Source organism: Harpia harpyja, chromosome 5 (genome assembly GCF_026419915.1).
Source record: "Harpia harpyja isolate bHarHar1 chromosome 5, bHarHar1 primary haplotype, whole genome shotgun sequence".
NCBI lineage: Eukaryota > Metazoa > Chordata > Aves > Accipitriformes > Accipitridae > Harpia > Harpia harpyja.
This window is the reverse complement of record NC_068944.1, coordinates 166,655-181,838: the sequence shown is the minus strand read 5'-3', so window position 1 is coordinate 181,838 and position 15,184 is coordinate 166,655. Positions and strand designations below refer to the sequence as shown.

The window sequence follows — 15,184 nt, the reverse complement described above, 5'->3', positions numbered from 1 at the left end:
AAGCACAGCCCTACCATTTGTCACGGACTAATCCAAACGGCACTGGAACAAGGCGATGCCCCTGAACATTTACAATACATAGATGACATCATCGTGTGGGGCAACGAGGCAGAAGAAGTGTTTGAGAATGGAAAAAGAATAATTCAGATTCTTCTGAAAGCTGGTTTCATCACAAAGAAAAGCAAGGTCAAGGGACCTGCACAGGAGATTCAGTTCTTGGGAATAAAATGGCAGGATGGACGCCGTCATGTCCCTATGGATGTGGTTAACAAGATAGCAACTGTGTCTCCACCAGCTAACAAGAAAGAAACACGAGCTTTCCTAGGCCTTGTGGGGTTCTGGAGAATGCATATTCCAGGTTATAGTCAGCTTGTGAGCCCTCTCTATCAAGTAACGCAGAAAAAGAACTATTTTGAACGGGGCCCTGAACAACAACAAGCCTTTGAGCATATCAGACAGGAAATAGCTCGTGCAGTAGCTCTTGGGCCTGTCCGGACAGGACCAGATGTACAAAATGTACTCTACACTGCAGCTGGGGAGCATGGTCTCAACCGGAGCCTCTGGCAGAAAACACCAGGAGAAACCCGAGGTCGACCATTAGGGTTTTGGAGCCGGGGTTACCGAGGATCAGAAGCCCACTACACCCCGACTGAAAAAGAGATACTAACAGCATATGAGGGGGTTCGAGCCGCTTCAGAAGTTGTTGGTACAGAAGCATATCTTCTCTTGGCTCCACGATTGCCCGTGCTACACTGGATGTTCAAAGGAAACATCCCCTCTACACATCATGCAACCAGCGCTACATGGAGTAAGTGGATAGCATTGATCACGCAACGGGCTCGACTGGGGAAATCTAACCGCCCAGGAATTCTGGAAGAGATCGTGGACTGGCCAGAAGGCAGAGATTTTGGAGCATCGCCTGAGGAGGTGGCTCGTGCCCAAGAGGCACCACCATATAATGAGTTATCAGAAGATGAAAGGTGTTATGCTTTGTTTACTGATGGATCCTGTCGTGTGGTAGGGAACCATCGGAAGTGGAAAGCTGCTGTGTGGAGTCCCACACGACAAGTCGTTGAGGCCACTGAAGGAGAAGGCGAGTCAAGTCAGTTTGCAGAAGTGAAAGCCATCCAACTAGCCCTAGACATTGCTGAACGAGAAAAGTGGCCGGTACTCTACCTCTATACCGACTCCTGGATGGTGGCTAATGCCCTATGGGGGTGGCTACAGCAGTGGAAGAAGACCAATTGGCAACACAGGGGTAAACCCATCTGGGCAGCAGCATTGTGGCAGGACATTGCTGCCCGTGTAGAACACGTGACTTTAAAGGTACATCATGTAGATGCTCACATGCCCAAAAGCCGTGCCACTGAAAAACATCGAAATAATGAACAGGTAGACAAGGCTGCCAAAATAGAAGTAGCTCAGGTGGACCTGGACTGGGAGCGTAAGGGTGAGCTATTTGTAGCTCGCTGGGCCCATGAGACATCGGGACATCTAGGGAGAGATGCAACATATAGGTGGGCTCGTGATCGAGGGGTGGACCTGACCATGGAGGCCATCACACAGGTCACTCATGAATGTGAAACATGTGCTGCAATCAAACGAGCCACCAGAGTAAAGTCTCCCTGGAACAGAGGGCGGTGGCTGGGCTTTCGATATGGCGGGGCCTGGCAAATTGACTACATTGGACCACTGCCACGAACACGCCAAGGCAAGCGCTACATACTCACGATGGTGGAAGCAATTACTGGTTGGCTAGAAACATATCCTGTAAACCGTGCCACTGCCCGAAACACCATCTTAGGCCTCGAAAGGCAAATTTTATGGCGACATGGTACCCCGGAAAGAACTGAATCAGACAATGGGACTCATTTCCGAAATAACCTCATAAGCTCCTGGGCAAAGAAACACGGCATCGAGTGGGTGTACCACATACCCTATCACCCGCAAGCATCTGGAAAAATTGAGAGATATAATGGACTGTTGAAGACTATGTTGAGAGCACTAGGCAGTGGGACATGGAAGCATTGGGATACAAATTTAGCAGAAGCCACTTGGCTAGTTAACACCAGAGGATCTGCTAACCGTCCTGGTCCTGCCCAAACAAAACCCCTACATACTGTGGGAGGAGATAAAGTCCCCGTAGTGCACATGGGGAAGTGGCTGGGGAAGGCAGTGTGGATTTCTCCTCCCATGGGAAAAGGCAAACCCATTCGTGGGATTGTCTTTGCTCAGGGACCTGGGTGTACTTGGTGGGTAATGCAGAAGGATGGGGAGACCCAGCGTGTGCCTCAAGGACATTTAACCTTCAGGGAAAAATAATCTGTGATGTGAGTTGTATGTTGTAGGAAGTAATGTAGCAGGAATGACCTGAACTGCAGAGGAGTGCACTTCGCAAGGAACCAGACAAGCGCATCGGTGACCCAAACCAAGCCGGTGTTGGTGCCCAACGATCGAACATACTGCCTGTCCTGACCACTCATCTTGACGGATGGGGCCCAAGTCATAACCTGTGTGTGAACATCTGGAGGAGTGGAAGAAGCCCATGGAATATCTATCTCTTAAAGGACAGGGGATAGTAATTAATAAGAATGTATAAATCTGTATGTTGGGTATAAAAGTGGTTTAAGTATGTAGTTTCAGTTGTAAGTGTTGGTAAGAAGGGATTTCAGTAATGAGAATTAAATACAATGACATGGTTAGAAGATATCTGTATTAAATTATGTGGGACCTGAGCATGACGCAAATGGTATGGAATAAGGGGTGGAGATTGTATTGGGTCTGGCTGAGATGGAGTTATTTCTCCCCATAGCAGCCCTCATAGCACTGTGCTCTGCATCAGTAGCTAGAAAGGTGTTGATAACACACTAGTGTCTTGGCTACTGCTGAGCAGTGCTGGCACAGCATCAAGGCTGTCTCCCCAACATTTTTGCCCCCCCCCTCAATGGCAGGCTGGGGCAGGGCAAGATCTCGGGAGGGTACATAACCAGAACAGCTGACCTAAACTAACCAAATAGATATTCCATACCATATGACATCAGCTCAGATATAAAAGCTAAGTAAAGGGAGAGGGAAGGGGGGCATTTTTGTCTTCCGGAGCAACCACTACGCGTACTGAAGCCCTGCTTCCCAGGAAGTGGCTAGACATCGCCTGCTGATGGGAAGTAGAGAATATCATCATTTGTTTTTCTTTGCTTTCACGCACGACCTTGGCTTTCACTTTATTAAACTGTCCTTATCTTGACCCACTAGCCTTTTGTTATATTTTCTCCGCCCTGTCCAGCTGAGAAGGGGGAGTGATAGAGCAGCTTTGGTGGGCACCTTGCATCCAGCCAGGGTCAACCCACTACACCTTGTTAGAGAATCAAAGCTTTCTTATTTAGACAATACACAGAATTTGCATGTCTAAAAAAACCCCCACAATTGGCAATGATAGTAAAATTTCTCCCTAACAATGTGTCTAGGCTCTGAAATGACTGGCCTCACAAAGGTTGATTCTCAATACAGTTTGGACTGACCTGCAAGTTGGCAATATAACATGCTACATCACAGAGAGAACCAACATCTTATGTTGTGCTGTCCTTGCCCAAAGATCTAGGAATGGTAAAAAGATGGCCCGAGACTGAAACCAACCAAAAGCAGACCTCCCCAGTCAATACTCAGGCTTGCTTTCCCTTACAGGACTTCTGCCTACACTACCAACATGACAGAAGGCAGCAGCCTCAACATTTTTGCGGTCCCATTACACAGAGAAAGAGAAGGAGCCTGCATGTTCCCATTGTATAGCCTAGAATAAGGCATACCAAGGCCTGGCCAAACCTACTGACTGCTCTCCTTTCCTCCACCGCTATGGTTTTTTTTTTTTTTTAATGCCAAGTGGTTATAACAGATCTTTACCATAAGAGTTGTCCTGTTCACCAAGGGAATTCCCACTGGCCAGCAGCTTACCGTACCTCAAGTTGCCGTCATAAGAATGTCAGCTCTTGCAAAGAGTTTCAAAATCATGGCTGAAATTATTACTGGATTTTCCTACAGCTACAATAGGAATTAGTGCACTAATTTTGGCAATCACATTAAATTATTACTTTGACTCATCATACATCAGTGAAACCTTTATCAAGAGAGAAATCAAAGGCTGCATTTTTGATGAAATAGTTAGCTGTACATGCTTTCTTTAGATGGTATTGCAAAGATCTCCAGAGCAGCTTGAAACACAGCTGATACTTTTTATGGTAAAAAAATAACATGTTTCAGTGGAAAAACAAACACCAGCATTAAAGCAGCTAGGTAAATGTTTTCCCTAGGAAACATCTGAATGATTTATTCTTTTCTCCACGCAACTACACGTCATCATAGAAACTGCACACCAAGCTGTTCTGCCAGGCAGAATTTTAAAATGCTATACTGGAGATTTACTCTCATCCCCTTCAACATGCTTCAGCCACTATTGTCAGAGATAGTGGATGGGAATTATAAATAAATGAATTATATACTGTATCAATGGAGGCCTGTAGTCTGCTTTCAGTTTTGTCCACAATTCAGGCACAGGTGGGACAGTAAATGGGTCTTCCTTTTGTCAGGCCTCTGCAGTGCAGTATATTTCACTATATTCCCTATTAGATTCCAAATCTGTATTTGACTTAATGAGAAAATATGATTAAGTAACACATGGTGATATATTATACTTCTACTGTAACAATTTTTTTGTAAGGATTACTTTGTCTTATTAGCAAGATGAAAAAAGTTCATGACAGTAACATTTAATGGATAACTTAGGTCTTTTAACTGAGTTACAGTTGACAGCCTACATGCAAAAATTAGGAATTTAATCTATTAACTTAAAGTGTACCTCTGCATAGAGTCTGAGCTTGCTGACAGCATGAACAAGACACAGTTTGGCCTCATGCCATGCAGAAATACAGCCCTCTTTATTATTCTCTTTGTTTGCTTCATCTTCTGGCACACTGGACAGAGCAGAGCACACAAACTGCTCCAATGGCTCTCCTATGGGAATCTGGCAGAGACATAAGAAATTGATTAATATCTCAAGAGAGCTGCTGAACGTTATCTCTGCTATCAACTTACTTATCTGGTGAAAAAAAGAATATCACACAGTCATCTTCAGTGAGAACAAAGCCCATTTAATCCAGCCTCATATTCTGGGGGACATACTTCAAAGTACCCCACGTGCAGAGTGTTGTTAGGGTACTCATACAGCACGCACAATGATGAGACTTGTATATGCGAGGAGCTTTCACCATGTAGCTACACCAGTGTTGCTACTTCTAGTCATTTGCAGACTGATGCTGAACTTGACCATGATAGAGTACACCTACACTAGAATGAATAACTGTGCTGAAGCAACTTCACAAGTATAAAAATTACTGATGTAAAAAGCATTCAGTACCATGATACCTCTCAACCAATGATTACATGTAGCAGATTAGTTTTAAATGGAAGTTGGTAGGTTTCAGCAGTGTGGTGAAGAGGCCAGAATTTTTTCATCATAGCCTGACTTCTAAATTCTGTGCTGAAAGATTTATTATTCCCAATCATATAAATTAAAGCATACAAAAATAATTTAGCACATTTTAATTCTCCCTATTAATGTCTGAGGTACTTGACATCCTAACTCCTTTCAACTGTGCCTAGAAAATTTATTAAAAGTTTTGCAGGTCTTTTGACACCAAACCAGCTGGGGCATCAGATGCAGAATTGAAGCACTCAGAAGAGACATTGTCCAGGCTTCCATATTTCCCTTCAAACTCTGAGGGTCTCCAATGCCCTGACACAAGCACACAATACCAAGACATTAGTTTAAATAGCTAGCAAGCGAGTTGGCCTGGGATTACAAGGACAACCATGGCTATCAGGCTGCAGTCAAATTCAGTTCAGTTGATCAAACTGGCCATCACAGATATGTCATTAAAAGGTCATTCAAAAGTCAAGTTTTTTTATGATTTATCCCTTTGTGTAAATCAGCTGTCTTTATAATGAGCTCTTCTGGAGTACAACTCTAGACCTCGAAAAGAACAAACAGATTTCAGATAAATACCAACACGTTCTATTCAAAAACTGCGGACTTCAGTAGAAATTCAAAAGATGTTTCAGGTTTTCTGCAGTTCAAACCAGACCACCAAAACAGATCGCTTTGGTCTAGAAGATAGGTTAGAAAGCCCTCTCTGAGGAAAGAGATTTTCTTCTAAATTTGACACGTCACTGGTACATTTGAATAGTTGCACTGAGACAACTCAGTCAAGTAAATTCATATCAAGACTGCACAACTGAGAAGAGAGGACTCTTGATGTGCCTTAATTTACATGCAGGAGAGAGGGGCATTCTTTGTCCAGCAAACCAGATAAAACCTGCAACCCGCCATGTTAATCCAGGCAACTTCAAATCTAGGATTTCGTTTAAAAGCTTAGTGGACCAAACTCCAGATTTCTCTACAGGGTTGGATGATAAACTCAGGACTTAGCCATACTCAGTGGTGACTTCAGAGATGCATAAATTCATTAATGTACACAACTAGACCTATCAGCATCTTCATGTGCAGACATTTCAGCTGAAGCTAAATACATTTATTTTTATGGGAATGAAGCCAGGACATTTAGCAGCCTTGTAGCTGCTTCACAAATCTAAGATACAACCATAGCTTCTGTAAGGCTGAAAAAACCCTTCAGTGTACCAATAAAAACAAAGATGAAATAGAGGGACACTGAAATTTTCAAGTTATTTACCTTTGTTAATTGCACTGTATAACTTAGCAGCTTCTCAACATGAAGATCATCAAAACCAAACCTGGATTCAAGTTCTGCTCTCACAGCAAGCAGATTCCACAAAACATCCATGAGAGAAAGTTTATACTGAAAACCTGAAAGAAAGAAAACCTTCTGTTTACATCATTCCTGCTCTTTGTTGATGTCGTTTCTCCATGATTCATACTTGATGAGATCCAAGTACCATGTTCCCAGCTTTTTGAAAAAGAAAAAAGCAAAAAAGCAAAAAAAAAAGCATATACCTGAACACCAATTTTATTAGGATAAAATCCATGATTGTATTAGCAGTATGGCAAGGTCAGTTAATCCGATGGTATTCCAACAGCTGATACAATGGTGAGATGCCCCTGCACACGGATTGCCAGCAGACCCAGCAGGTTGCCATTTTGAACCATGCATCTAATTCTGCCCATAGTCATGCATATGTGTGTGTATGGGCTTGATATAAATCACTGCTGAGAGAGAGAGCACCAGGTGAATACCAGGAGACCCAGGGAATTCAAGTTTACCCTCCATGCAAGGGCTCCAGCATATCACCTTTGTACCACTTCAGTCTTCATTTTGACAGGTGAAGTGGGATTTAGACCACATATAATTCTTGGCCTGACCTTCCATGCAGACAGCTGCACCTAGGAATCTAATCATGTGCCATTAGACAGTTTGCCAATGAAACTTGTTCCTGACCTTTTCTTGAGGAGTTGTCCTGGGGCCAGCCTACCTTCTCCAATTAAACTCATCTCCCATACTCAAGCAGCAGACAGGCAAATATAGCCCTTCAGCTGAGCGCAGAATTTATGATAACAGAAGAATGAAGCTTAACAGTAAAACAGCCACAATGCTTAACATGCACATCCAAAACAAGAGGCTATCCTTCTATCAAATGGAAGAAATTGTCCTTTGTAGTGATTTAGTCTTTCTCCAAAATTCACCACTGAAAGATCATTCTAAACACAATATATTACACCAACATGCTTCATTTATCAAATAGTTGCCAGAGTCCAATGAAATTTAGTTATTAGTATTTAAAAAACAGATCAACAAAGAAATGGCTTGGCACTACAGCAATATAGTTAAATTCTTAGACCTTTTACATTAGAAATTTAGCAGAAGCTCAGGCACTTACTGCTATGACATATTCCCAGCATGCTTAAAAGAATCTGAAGCAAATTCCTTACCTTCGAAGCTCCTATCCTGTACTGATGCAGCAGTTAAATTCAGTGTTGTTTTCACCGCTTCATAGAAACTTTGGCCCAATGGCATCATAGCTAAATCCTTCAATGATGCTAAGTGAAAAATAAAACAAAAAAAAAAAAATCAAGCTTTCCATACACCCAGAAAAACTGAAAGGGCTTGGTGGAAAAAGATGACATACAAGCCAATGAATATTAAAATACTTTTATTGTTGAAAAACTGATGTTTTGTCAAATCAGACTTTTCATAAAAAAAACCACAAGTTGAGATTTTACAGTTAGAGTTTCATTCAATTTTCATTAAGGAAATGTCTTCTAAGAGGACTAATGTCCTCTTAAAAAAAAAAAAGAGAGAGAGAAAAGAGTTAAAAAGTGAGAGCAAAAATGACAGCAAAACTACCACAAGCCTTCTCCCACTTATCCCCACAACAAGGCAGGATGCACACAGAATACTTATATTTTACTTCCAGTCAATCTGCAGGGGAAAAAAAAGAATCTTTAAAGCAACAGAACACTTATTCTCACAAAAAAATGAAACAAAGCACATTACAGAAAGCATTGATAAAAATATATCTATTGAATTGCTTACACATCCCAGTCTCAGTCACCTTAGCTGTGAAACAAACTTCTCTGTTATTGTAGCCATAATTTACTACTTAAAGTTTATGTCAAATTTACCAGTTATTTCCTATACAGTATTCCTTTGTTATTAAGCAAATAAGAATCCAGTTTTGTCAGAGTGGATCACCAGTTTCCAACATATGCAAGAGGAAGAAAAAAAAAACCAAAACCAACAATATTTAACTTTGCCAAGCAGGTGTGAAAAGTCTCTGTTAAGTACCTCCGAGAGACACAGCAAACATGGTACAGCCCAGGAAGTGGGGGAAGTTGTAAATTTAGGAACCTTTCTGCTGACTAAATTCTGCCTGAGACAGGACCTCTAGAAATGTATGTTAGTAATATGAAGCTAGTCAAGAAGTGAACATTAGTTTTTGTGGTTTGCTTTCCAAATTGCATTAACTATGGCAAATTTGGTCATTGAAGAACACCAAAGTCTTAAAAAAAAAAAACAAACCCAAAACCCAAACATAAACATCAGTCTCCTCTTATTCATCACTGGTGAGTTGCCCCAGCTGGCAGCCAAGCACCAGCACAGCTGCTTATTCACTCCCTTCTCTCATGGGACAGGAAGAAAATGAGAGGAAGGTGGGAAGACTCATGGATCAAAATAAAGACAGTTTAATAGGTGAAGCAAAAGTTGCACATGCAAGCAAAGCAAAACAAGGAATTTATTCACTACTTCCCATCAACAGGCAGATGCCCAGCCACTTCCCAGCAAGCAAGGTCTCAGCATGCATAACAGTTGTCATGGTTTAAGCCCAGCCAGCAGCAAAGCACCACAAAGCCACTCGCTTACTCCTCCCCCCCACCCCAGTGGGATGGGGAGGAGAAAATATAAAGAAAAGCTCGTGGGTCAACACAAGGAAGGATCACTCACCAATTGTGGTCACAGGCAAAATACAGACTCAACTTGCAGAAAAAAAACAAATCAATTTAATTTACTACCAATCAAATCAAAACCAGGATAATGAGAAGTAAAACCAAACCTTAGAACACCTTCCCCCCCACCCCTCCCTCCTTCCCACCTCAACTCCGCTCTCAGTTTTCTCCACCTCCTCAGCAGCACAGAGGGACAGGGAATGGAGATTATGGTCAGTTCATCACACCTTGTCTCTGCCGCTCTTTCCTCCTCAGGGGGAGAACTCCTCACTCGTCTCCTGCTCCAGTGTGGGGTCCACAGCAGACAGTTCTCCACAAACTTCTCCAACATGAGTCCTTCCCACAGGCTGCAGCCCTTCATGAACTGCTCCAGCATGGGTCCTTTCCGTGGGCTGCAGTCCTTCAGGAAGAGACTGCTCCAGCACAGGCTTTCCCATGGAGTCACAGCCTTCTTTAGGGGCATCCACCTGCTCTGGCATGGGGTCCTCCACAGGCTGCAGGTGGGCATCTGCTCCCCTCCATGGGCAGAGGAACAGCCTGCCATCTCACCACAGGCTGCAGGGGCATCCCCTCCTCCAGCACACCTCCTCCTCCTCCTCCTTCACTGACCTTGGTATCTGCAGACGGGTTCCTCTCACATTCCACTCCACTCCCGCTGCAGGTTTTCTGTTCTTAAATATGGTACCCCAGCGGCACTAACACCATCGCTGATGGGCTCAGCCTGAGCCAGAGGCAGGTCTGACTTGGAGCCCGGGAAGCTTCTAGCAGCATCTTACAGGAGCCACCCCTGTAGCCCCACCCCCACTACCAAAACCCCTCCACACAAACCCAATACAAACAGTTACATGGGAAGACAAACACCGTAACCATGAACACCCTCCACTTTTGTCCCCTTCTTGCTCTGTCCATGCTCAGGGTAGAGAAATCACTGCTGAGATTATATTAACAGATTAATAACTTTACCCAGCACAGCAGCCAGTTGTTACTGTTCTCTTTGCTTACTGCTGCTGAAGAAGAAAACAATAACCATAAACTTACAATCAAGTTCCTGTTTACTTTGGGAACACTCAGACTCAGAGTTTGCAAACTTTCAGAAAAGACTTCTGCTTTTGGGATATAAGCACTGCAAGCATAGCTAATACAGCTTTGCATGTTCATAGTACAAACTGGAATAAGGTTACAAATGACTTAGGCAAAAAGTGAAAGGGAAGAAAAAAAAGAGTCAAGCCCCAACACAGTTGCAATCCACATATTGTAATCAAAAAAAGACTTATTTCCCAGTTTCAAAAAAATTATGCAATCATATCCTTCATATCTTTTTTTATTAGGAAAAAGACAGTGGGATGCTAAAGGGTGACACGATCAGCACAGTAATTTCCCCTTCAAAGTCTTTGGGCCCCTACCTCCCCATGGGATAAGGCTGGTGAAGTTCATGGCCAGTCTTGCACAGGCAGCCAGCATCAGTGGCCTCCTCTAGCCTTATAAATATGTTAACTGACTACCATGACAATTACCTATCAACCTATTACAAACAACTACCTACTCCAGCAAATACATTTCTGACTTTTTCCTAACAATTCCCTTATTTTACTGCAAATTCCTGGAGATGCTTGTCTTAGTCCATGGTTTTGATACCATGTCTTCCTCTGAATCCAACTGTCCTTTACCTAAGGCAGAAAACTTCCACTATGTACACTCCCAAACCATTCAAAGTTTAAATCCATATATGATATACTTTTTGTTGCTCAATCGCACCTTCATGTAATAAAAGACTTCCTAGTGAAGGATAAAACTATGCCCTCACATGGCAGCAATGAAGGACAAGAGTATCTCAAGGTACCTCTCCAATTTTCCCCCAAAACAGTTTTCAGTATCGAATAACAGCATGAAATGCCCAAGAAAGGCAGACAAAAAAATAGGATGAGGCATGACTAAGGCCCTACATCTTTTGAATTCATAAGGACACTGAAGGAAACTTAGCACAGAGTAAAAAAAGCTCCTATTCTACCTGTCTACAAGACAATAAGAACCTTTGCTGTAGAAAAAAATATGCTGTGATACTGACAGCTCTGTCAAATTCATATAACTTGCTGTAAGCAGTTGGTTTACTGTGCTGTATGACTAGTATTCTTGCATCTTGAACCAACATTACGGAAAAGGGTTTGCATGAAAGGCTAAAGGCCCCGACTTGACAAATCCCAAGCTTCTAAAAACCTAAAACTAAGCAGCAGCAGAATTAAAACCAGTGACACTGCAGTTGCAAACCTGTACCATCACATTGTGTTCCCTTCTCCTAAAAAGTGGTTCTGTCACCTGCCGCCGCGGTTTCAGTCCAGCCGGTAACAAAACACCACGAAGCCGCTCGCTCGCTCCCCCCACCCCACCCCCACCGGCCCTGGTGGGATGAGGAGAAAATATAAAGAAACGCCCGTGGGTCGAGATAAGGACTGGGAGGGATCACTCCCCAATTATGGTCACGGGCAAAAGACAGGCTCGACTTGGGGAAGGAACAAAATCGATTTAATTTACTACCAATCAAATCAAAACAAGGACAATGAGAAGTAAACCCAAACCCTGGAACACCTTCCCCCACGCCCCTCCCTCCTTCCCGCCTCAACTCCGCTCCCGGTTCTCTCCACCTCCTCCCGCCGGCGGCGCAGGGGACGCGGGTTGGGGTCCGCCCGTCATACCTTGTCTCTGCCGCTCCTTCCTCCTCAGGGGGAGGAGGACTCCTCCTCGCTCGTCCCTGCTCCACTGTGGGGTCCCTCCCGCGGGAGACAGTCCTTCACGAGCTTCTCCAAGGCGAGTCCTTTCCACGGGCTGCAGTTCCTCACAAACTTCCCTGCCGTGGGTCCTTTCCGCGGGCCGATCTTCAGTCACGCACTACTCCAGCGCGGGCTTTACCACAGAGTCACGGCCATTTTGGGCGGCATCCGCTCCCCTCCATGGGCGGGGGGGGGATGGGGGACGACAGCCTGGCATCTCACCATGGGCTGTAGGGGCATCCCCTCCTCCAGCACACCACCTCCACCACCTTCTTCTTCTTCTTCTTCTTCTTCACTGACCCCAATATCCACAGAGGGGCTCCTCTCATATTGCACTCCCACTACTCCTTACAGGTTCCCCCTTCTTAAATCCACCACCATCACTGATGGACTCGACCTGGGCCAGAGGCGGGTCCGACTTGGAGCCAGGGAAGGTTCTAGAAGCTTCTCACAGGATCCACCCGTGTAGCCCCTCCCCTGCTACCAAAAAACCCTACCCATAACACCTGCAAACAATGAAGTTGTATCGATGGCAGGTGTCCCGTTTGAGAACAACTAATTCACCACAGAAAATGAGTAACTTCTGTGTCAGACTGTTGACAACAGGGTATAACACTTGAGTGCCGTCTTTGAAAGGCTAATTTTTCATGGCAGTAACACTGTTACAACATCATATGCTTGCTAGCCTCTCTACCCAAAATGACTTGTGACCTAGATTAGAATACAGACTTCCTCACAGAATAGTTATTTCCTCTTTTTCTCCCAGGCTTTCATTAGATGAAGGAACTGGTATTCAGCAATGCCTGAATGTACATCCATCAAGACTGTCTGAACAGCAACTTTTCCGTATCTCTGGAATTTATCTGTATCTCTCCACAGTTCTGAGAATTTAAACTTCAAAATATAAAGCAACTTTTTGCTTATTTTGAAACATAAAGAATAGCTATAGGGTTCCTATTTAACTTCATTTCTCTGTTTAAAACAGCTAAAATTGAGAAATACTAGAAAGGTCATTCCTCTCTTCCTCTGGATAACCTTCTTTTGGCAACTATTATGTCAAAATTAAGAGAATGAAATGAGGTGATAAGAAAGCTAGCATTTGGGCTAGCACTCTTACTGAATATTCAGAATTGAAAGATGCAGAAACGGGGAACTTACTACATGTACATGATACTTTAAAATCCTAATTTTATTTAAATTCAGATGCCAATATTTTTGAGAGGTGTATCATTAGAAATTGCACTGTTAGTCAAACCATCTTTCATTCCTCAGGAACTGTACCTGATGTATAAACTACTGAATTTTGAGTTGTGAATGACCAGTGCCATCTGTAGATGAGTTATTTTTACTTAGCATGCTCTTGTTCACATTGTAGAAAGCTCTCCAAGCACATACACTGGATCCCTTTCTGCTAAAACAAAGCAGATGTACTCCAAGAGCACTTAATGTACTCAAACCATTAGCATGCACTGCATCCTTGGGTGCAGACTAGAGCTAGTCTAAAGTAAATGTTTATAGTGCAGGCTAGATTCTCTCCAGGTGTTTCACTCTACAGATCTATAATTATTTTACCAAATTGGTTTCTAATGTAGCTAAAGCTGGTTTATCTCCAGCTTACTGACATCTGTGAATAACAGAATAATAAACTGAATAGACTATAATATCGTAAGTCCTTTTCTGAGTGAAGTTAACATTTGACAAGATAAAAGCAGAACTTTATAAGGTGGAGGTATTCATAACAAGTTTTGAAGTGTTGATAGAAATGGAAGAATGTATTATTTACAAAATATTCATTCTAAATCCCAGGAAGTGGGTAGGGGTAAGATTCATCTTGTCTAACTGTTAATATTTACTGCATAATTATCTACCTCCGAGACAGTCATCTAAACTCCGTTACTCAATAGAAAGAAATAAGTACAACTAAAACCGAAGTAATCCACCTTACTCCAAAGTAGATGTCTGAAACTTGTCTGACAAATCAGACCTTGAACTTTGTATTTATTTCCCACCTAAATGTGATTTGCTCAGATCCAGAGCTAGACAAGACTGAATCCCACTGTAGGATTCTTTCCATTGACTCCACTACATTTAAGGCCCCCCTTCTAGGATATCTCTAATATTTCCTAAATGATTCTACAAGCAGAGGCAAACAAAATAAAACAGAGGTGAAATAAAACATACCATTTTCCCTGTGTTTTGGGGGCTCCTGGAAGCAGATTGCAGATGCAGTCATGGCAGAATATGACTAGTTGAACGCCTTTATTCCACATTTATGGTGGGATTCCTTTTATTTTCTCTGAGACTTAAAAATTACTGAAGTAATCATTTAGCTTTAAACAGAAATGTGAAAGTCCTCAGGATATACTAAAAAAGTAGGTAGCTCAGTGTTTACATGAATGATGTTAAGCATTTTTGTACCTCTAAGGCAGGATTAATTAAGTTATGTATGAAGGTGGGTCTATTGAGTACCTCTTCAGTTCTTCCATTAACCCCTCCTTCCCACTCCACTCCTCCGTCTTGGTACTGGCAAAGCACACACCTCCAGCAGTCATCAAGCACGTTACCATCTTTCTGCTTCCTCCGGTGCTGAAGAGCAGTCCCCGTGCTGTGCAGCAGAGACATGTCCCCCACATCTCACCTCTCCCATCATCCCCCTGCTATGGAGCTCTCCTCATGGCATGCCCAACAGTGGCAGAGTGTAGCTGGGCAAACAACCCAAAATGAAGAACATACCTCACCAAGGGGCTCCACTTCACAGCTGGCTGGCACTTGCATACGGGATGTTTCTGCTTTTAGTCAAGCAATGCTAAAATCCCTGTTATTTCAGAGTATGTACCCTAATTTTGCTCAGCAGGACCCAAGGCAAAATTCTGAGATAGCCGAGATGAAAATTCTGTGCACAGTCGAAGTATGCATTCTTAAATTGAATATTGTGAATATATGTATGGGT

General features: G+C 43.1%; 1 protein-coding gene across 1 annotated transcript in view; it reads right to left on the bottom strand.

The window, feature by feature from the left end:
- ABCA13 (ATP binding cassette subfamily A member 13) overlaps window positions 1–15,150 on the bottom strand; it is a 176,935-nt gene extending 161,785 nt beyond the window's left edge. Inside the window, 5 exon segments of the mRNA XM_052788185.1 lie at window positions 4,850–5,014; window positions 6,741–6,874; window positions 7,955–8,082; window positions 11,579–11,683; window positions 14,412–15,150. Of these exon segments, the coding sequence (XP_052644145.1) occupies window positions 4,850–5,014; window positions 6,741–6,874; window positions 7,955–8,082; window positions 11,579–11,683; window positions 14,412–14,467 (588 nt within the window). The 5' untranslated portion in view covers window positions 14,468–15,150.
- Between the last annotated feature and the right edge of the window lie 34 nt (window positions 15,151–15,184).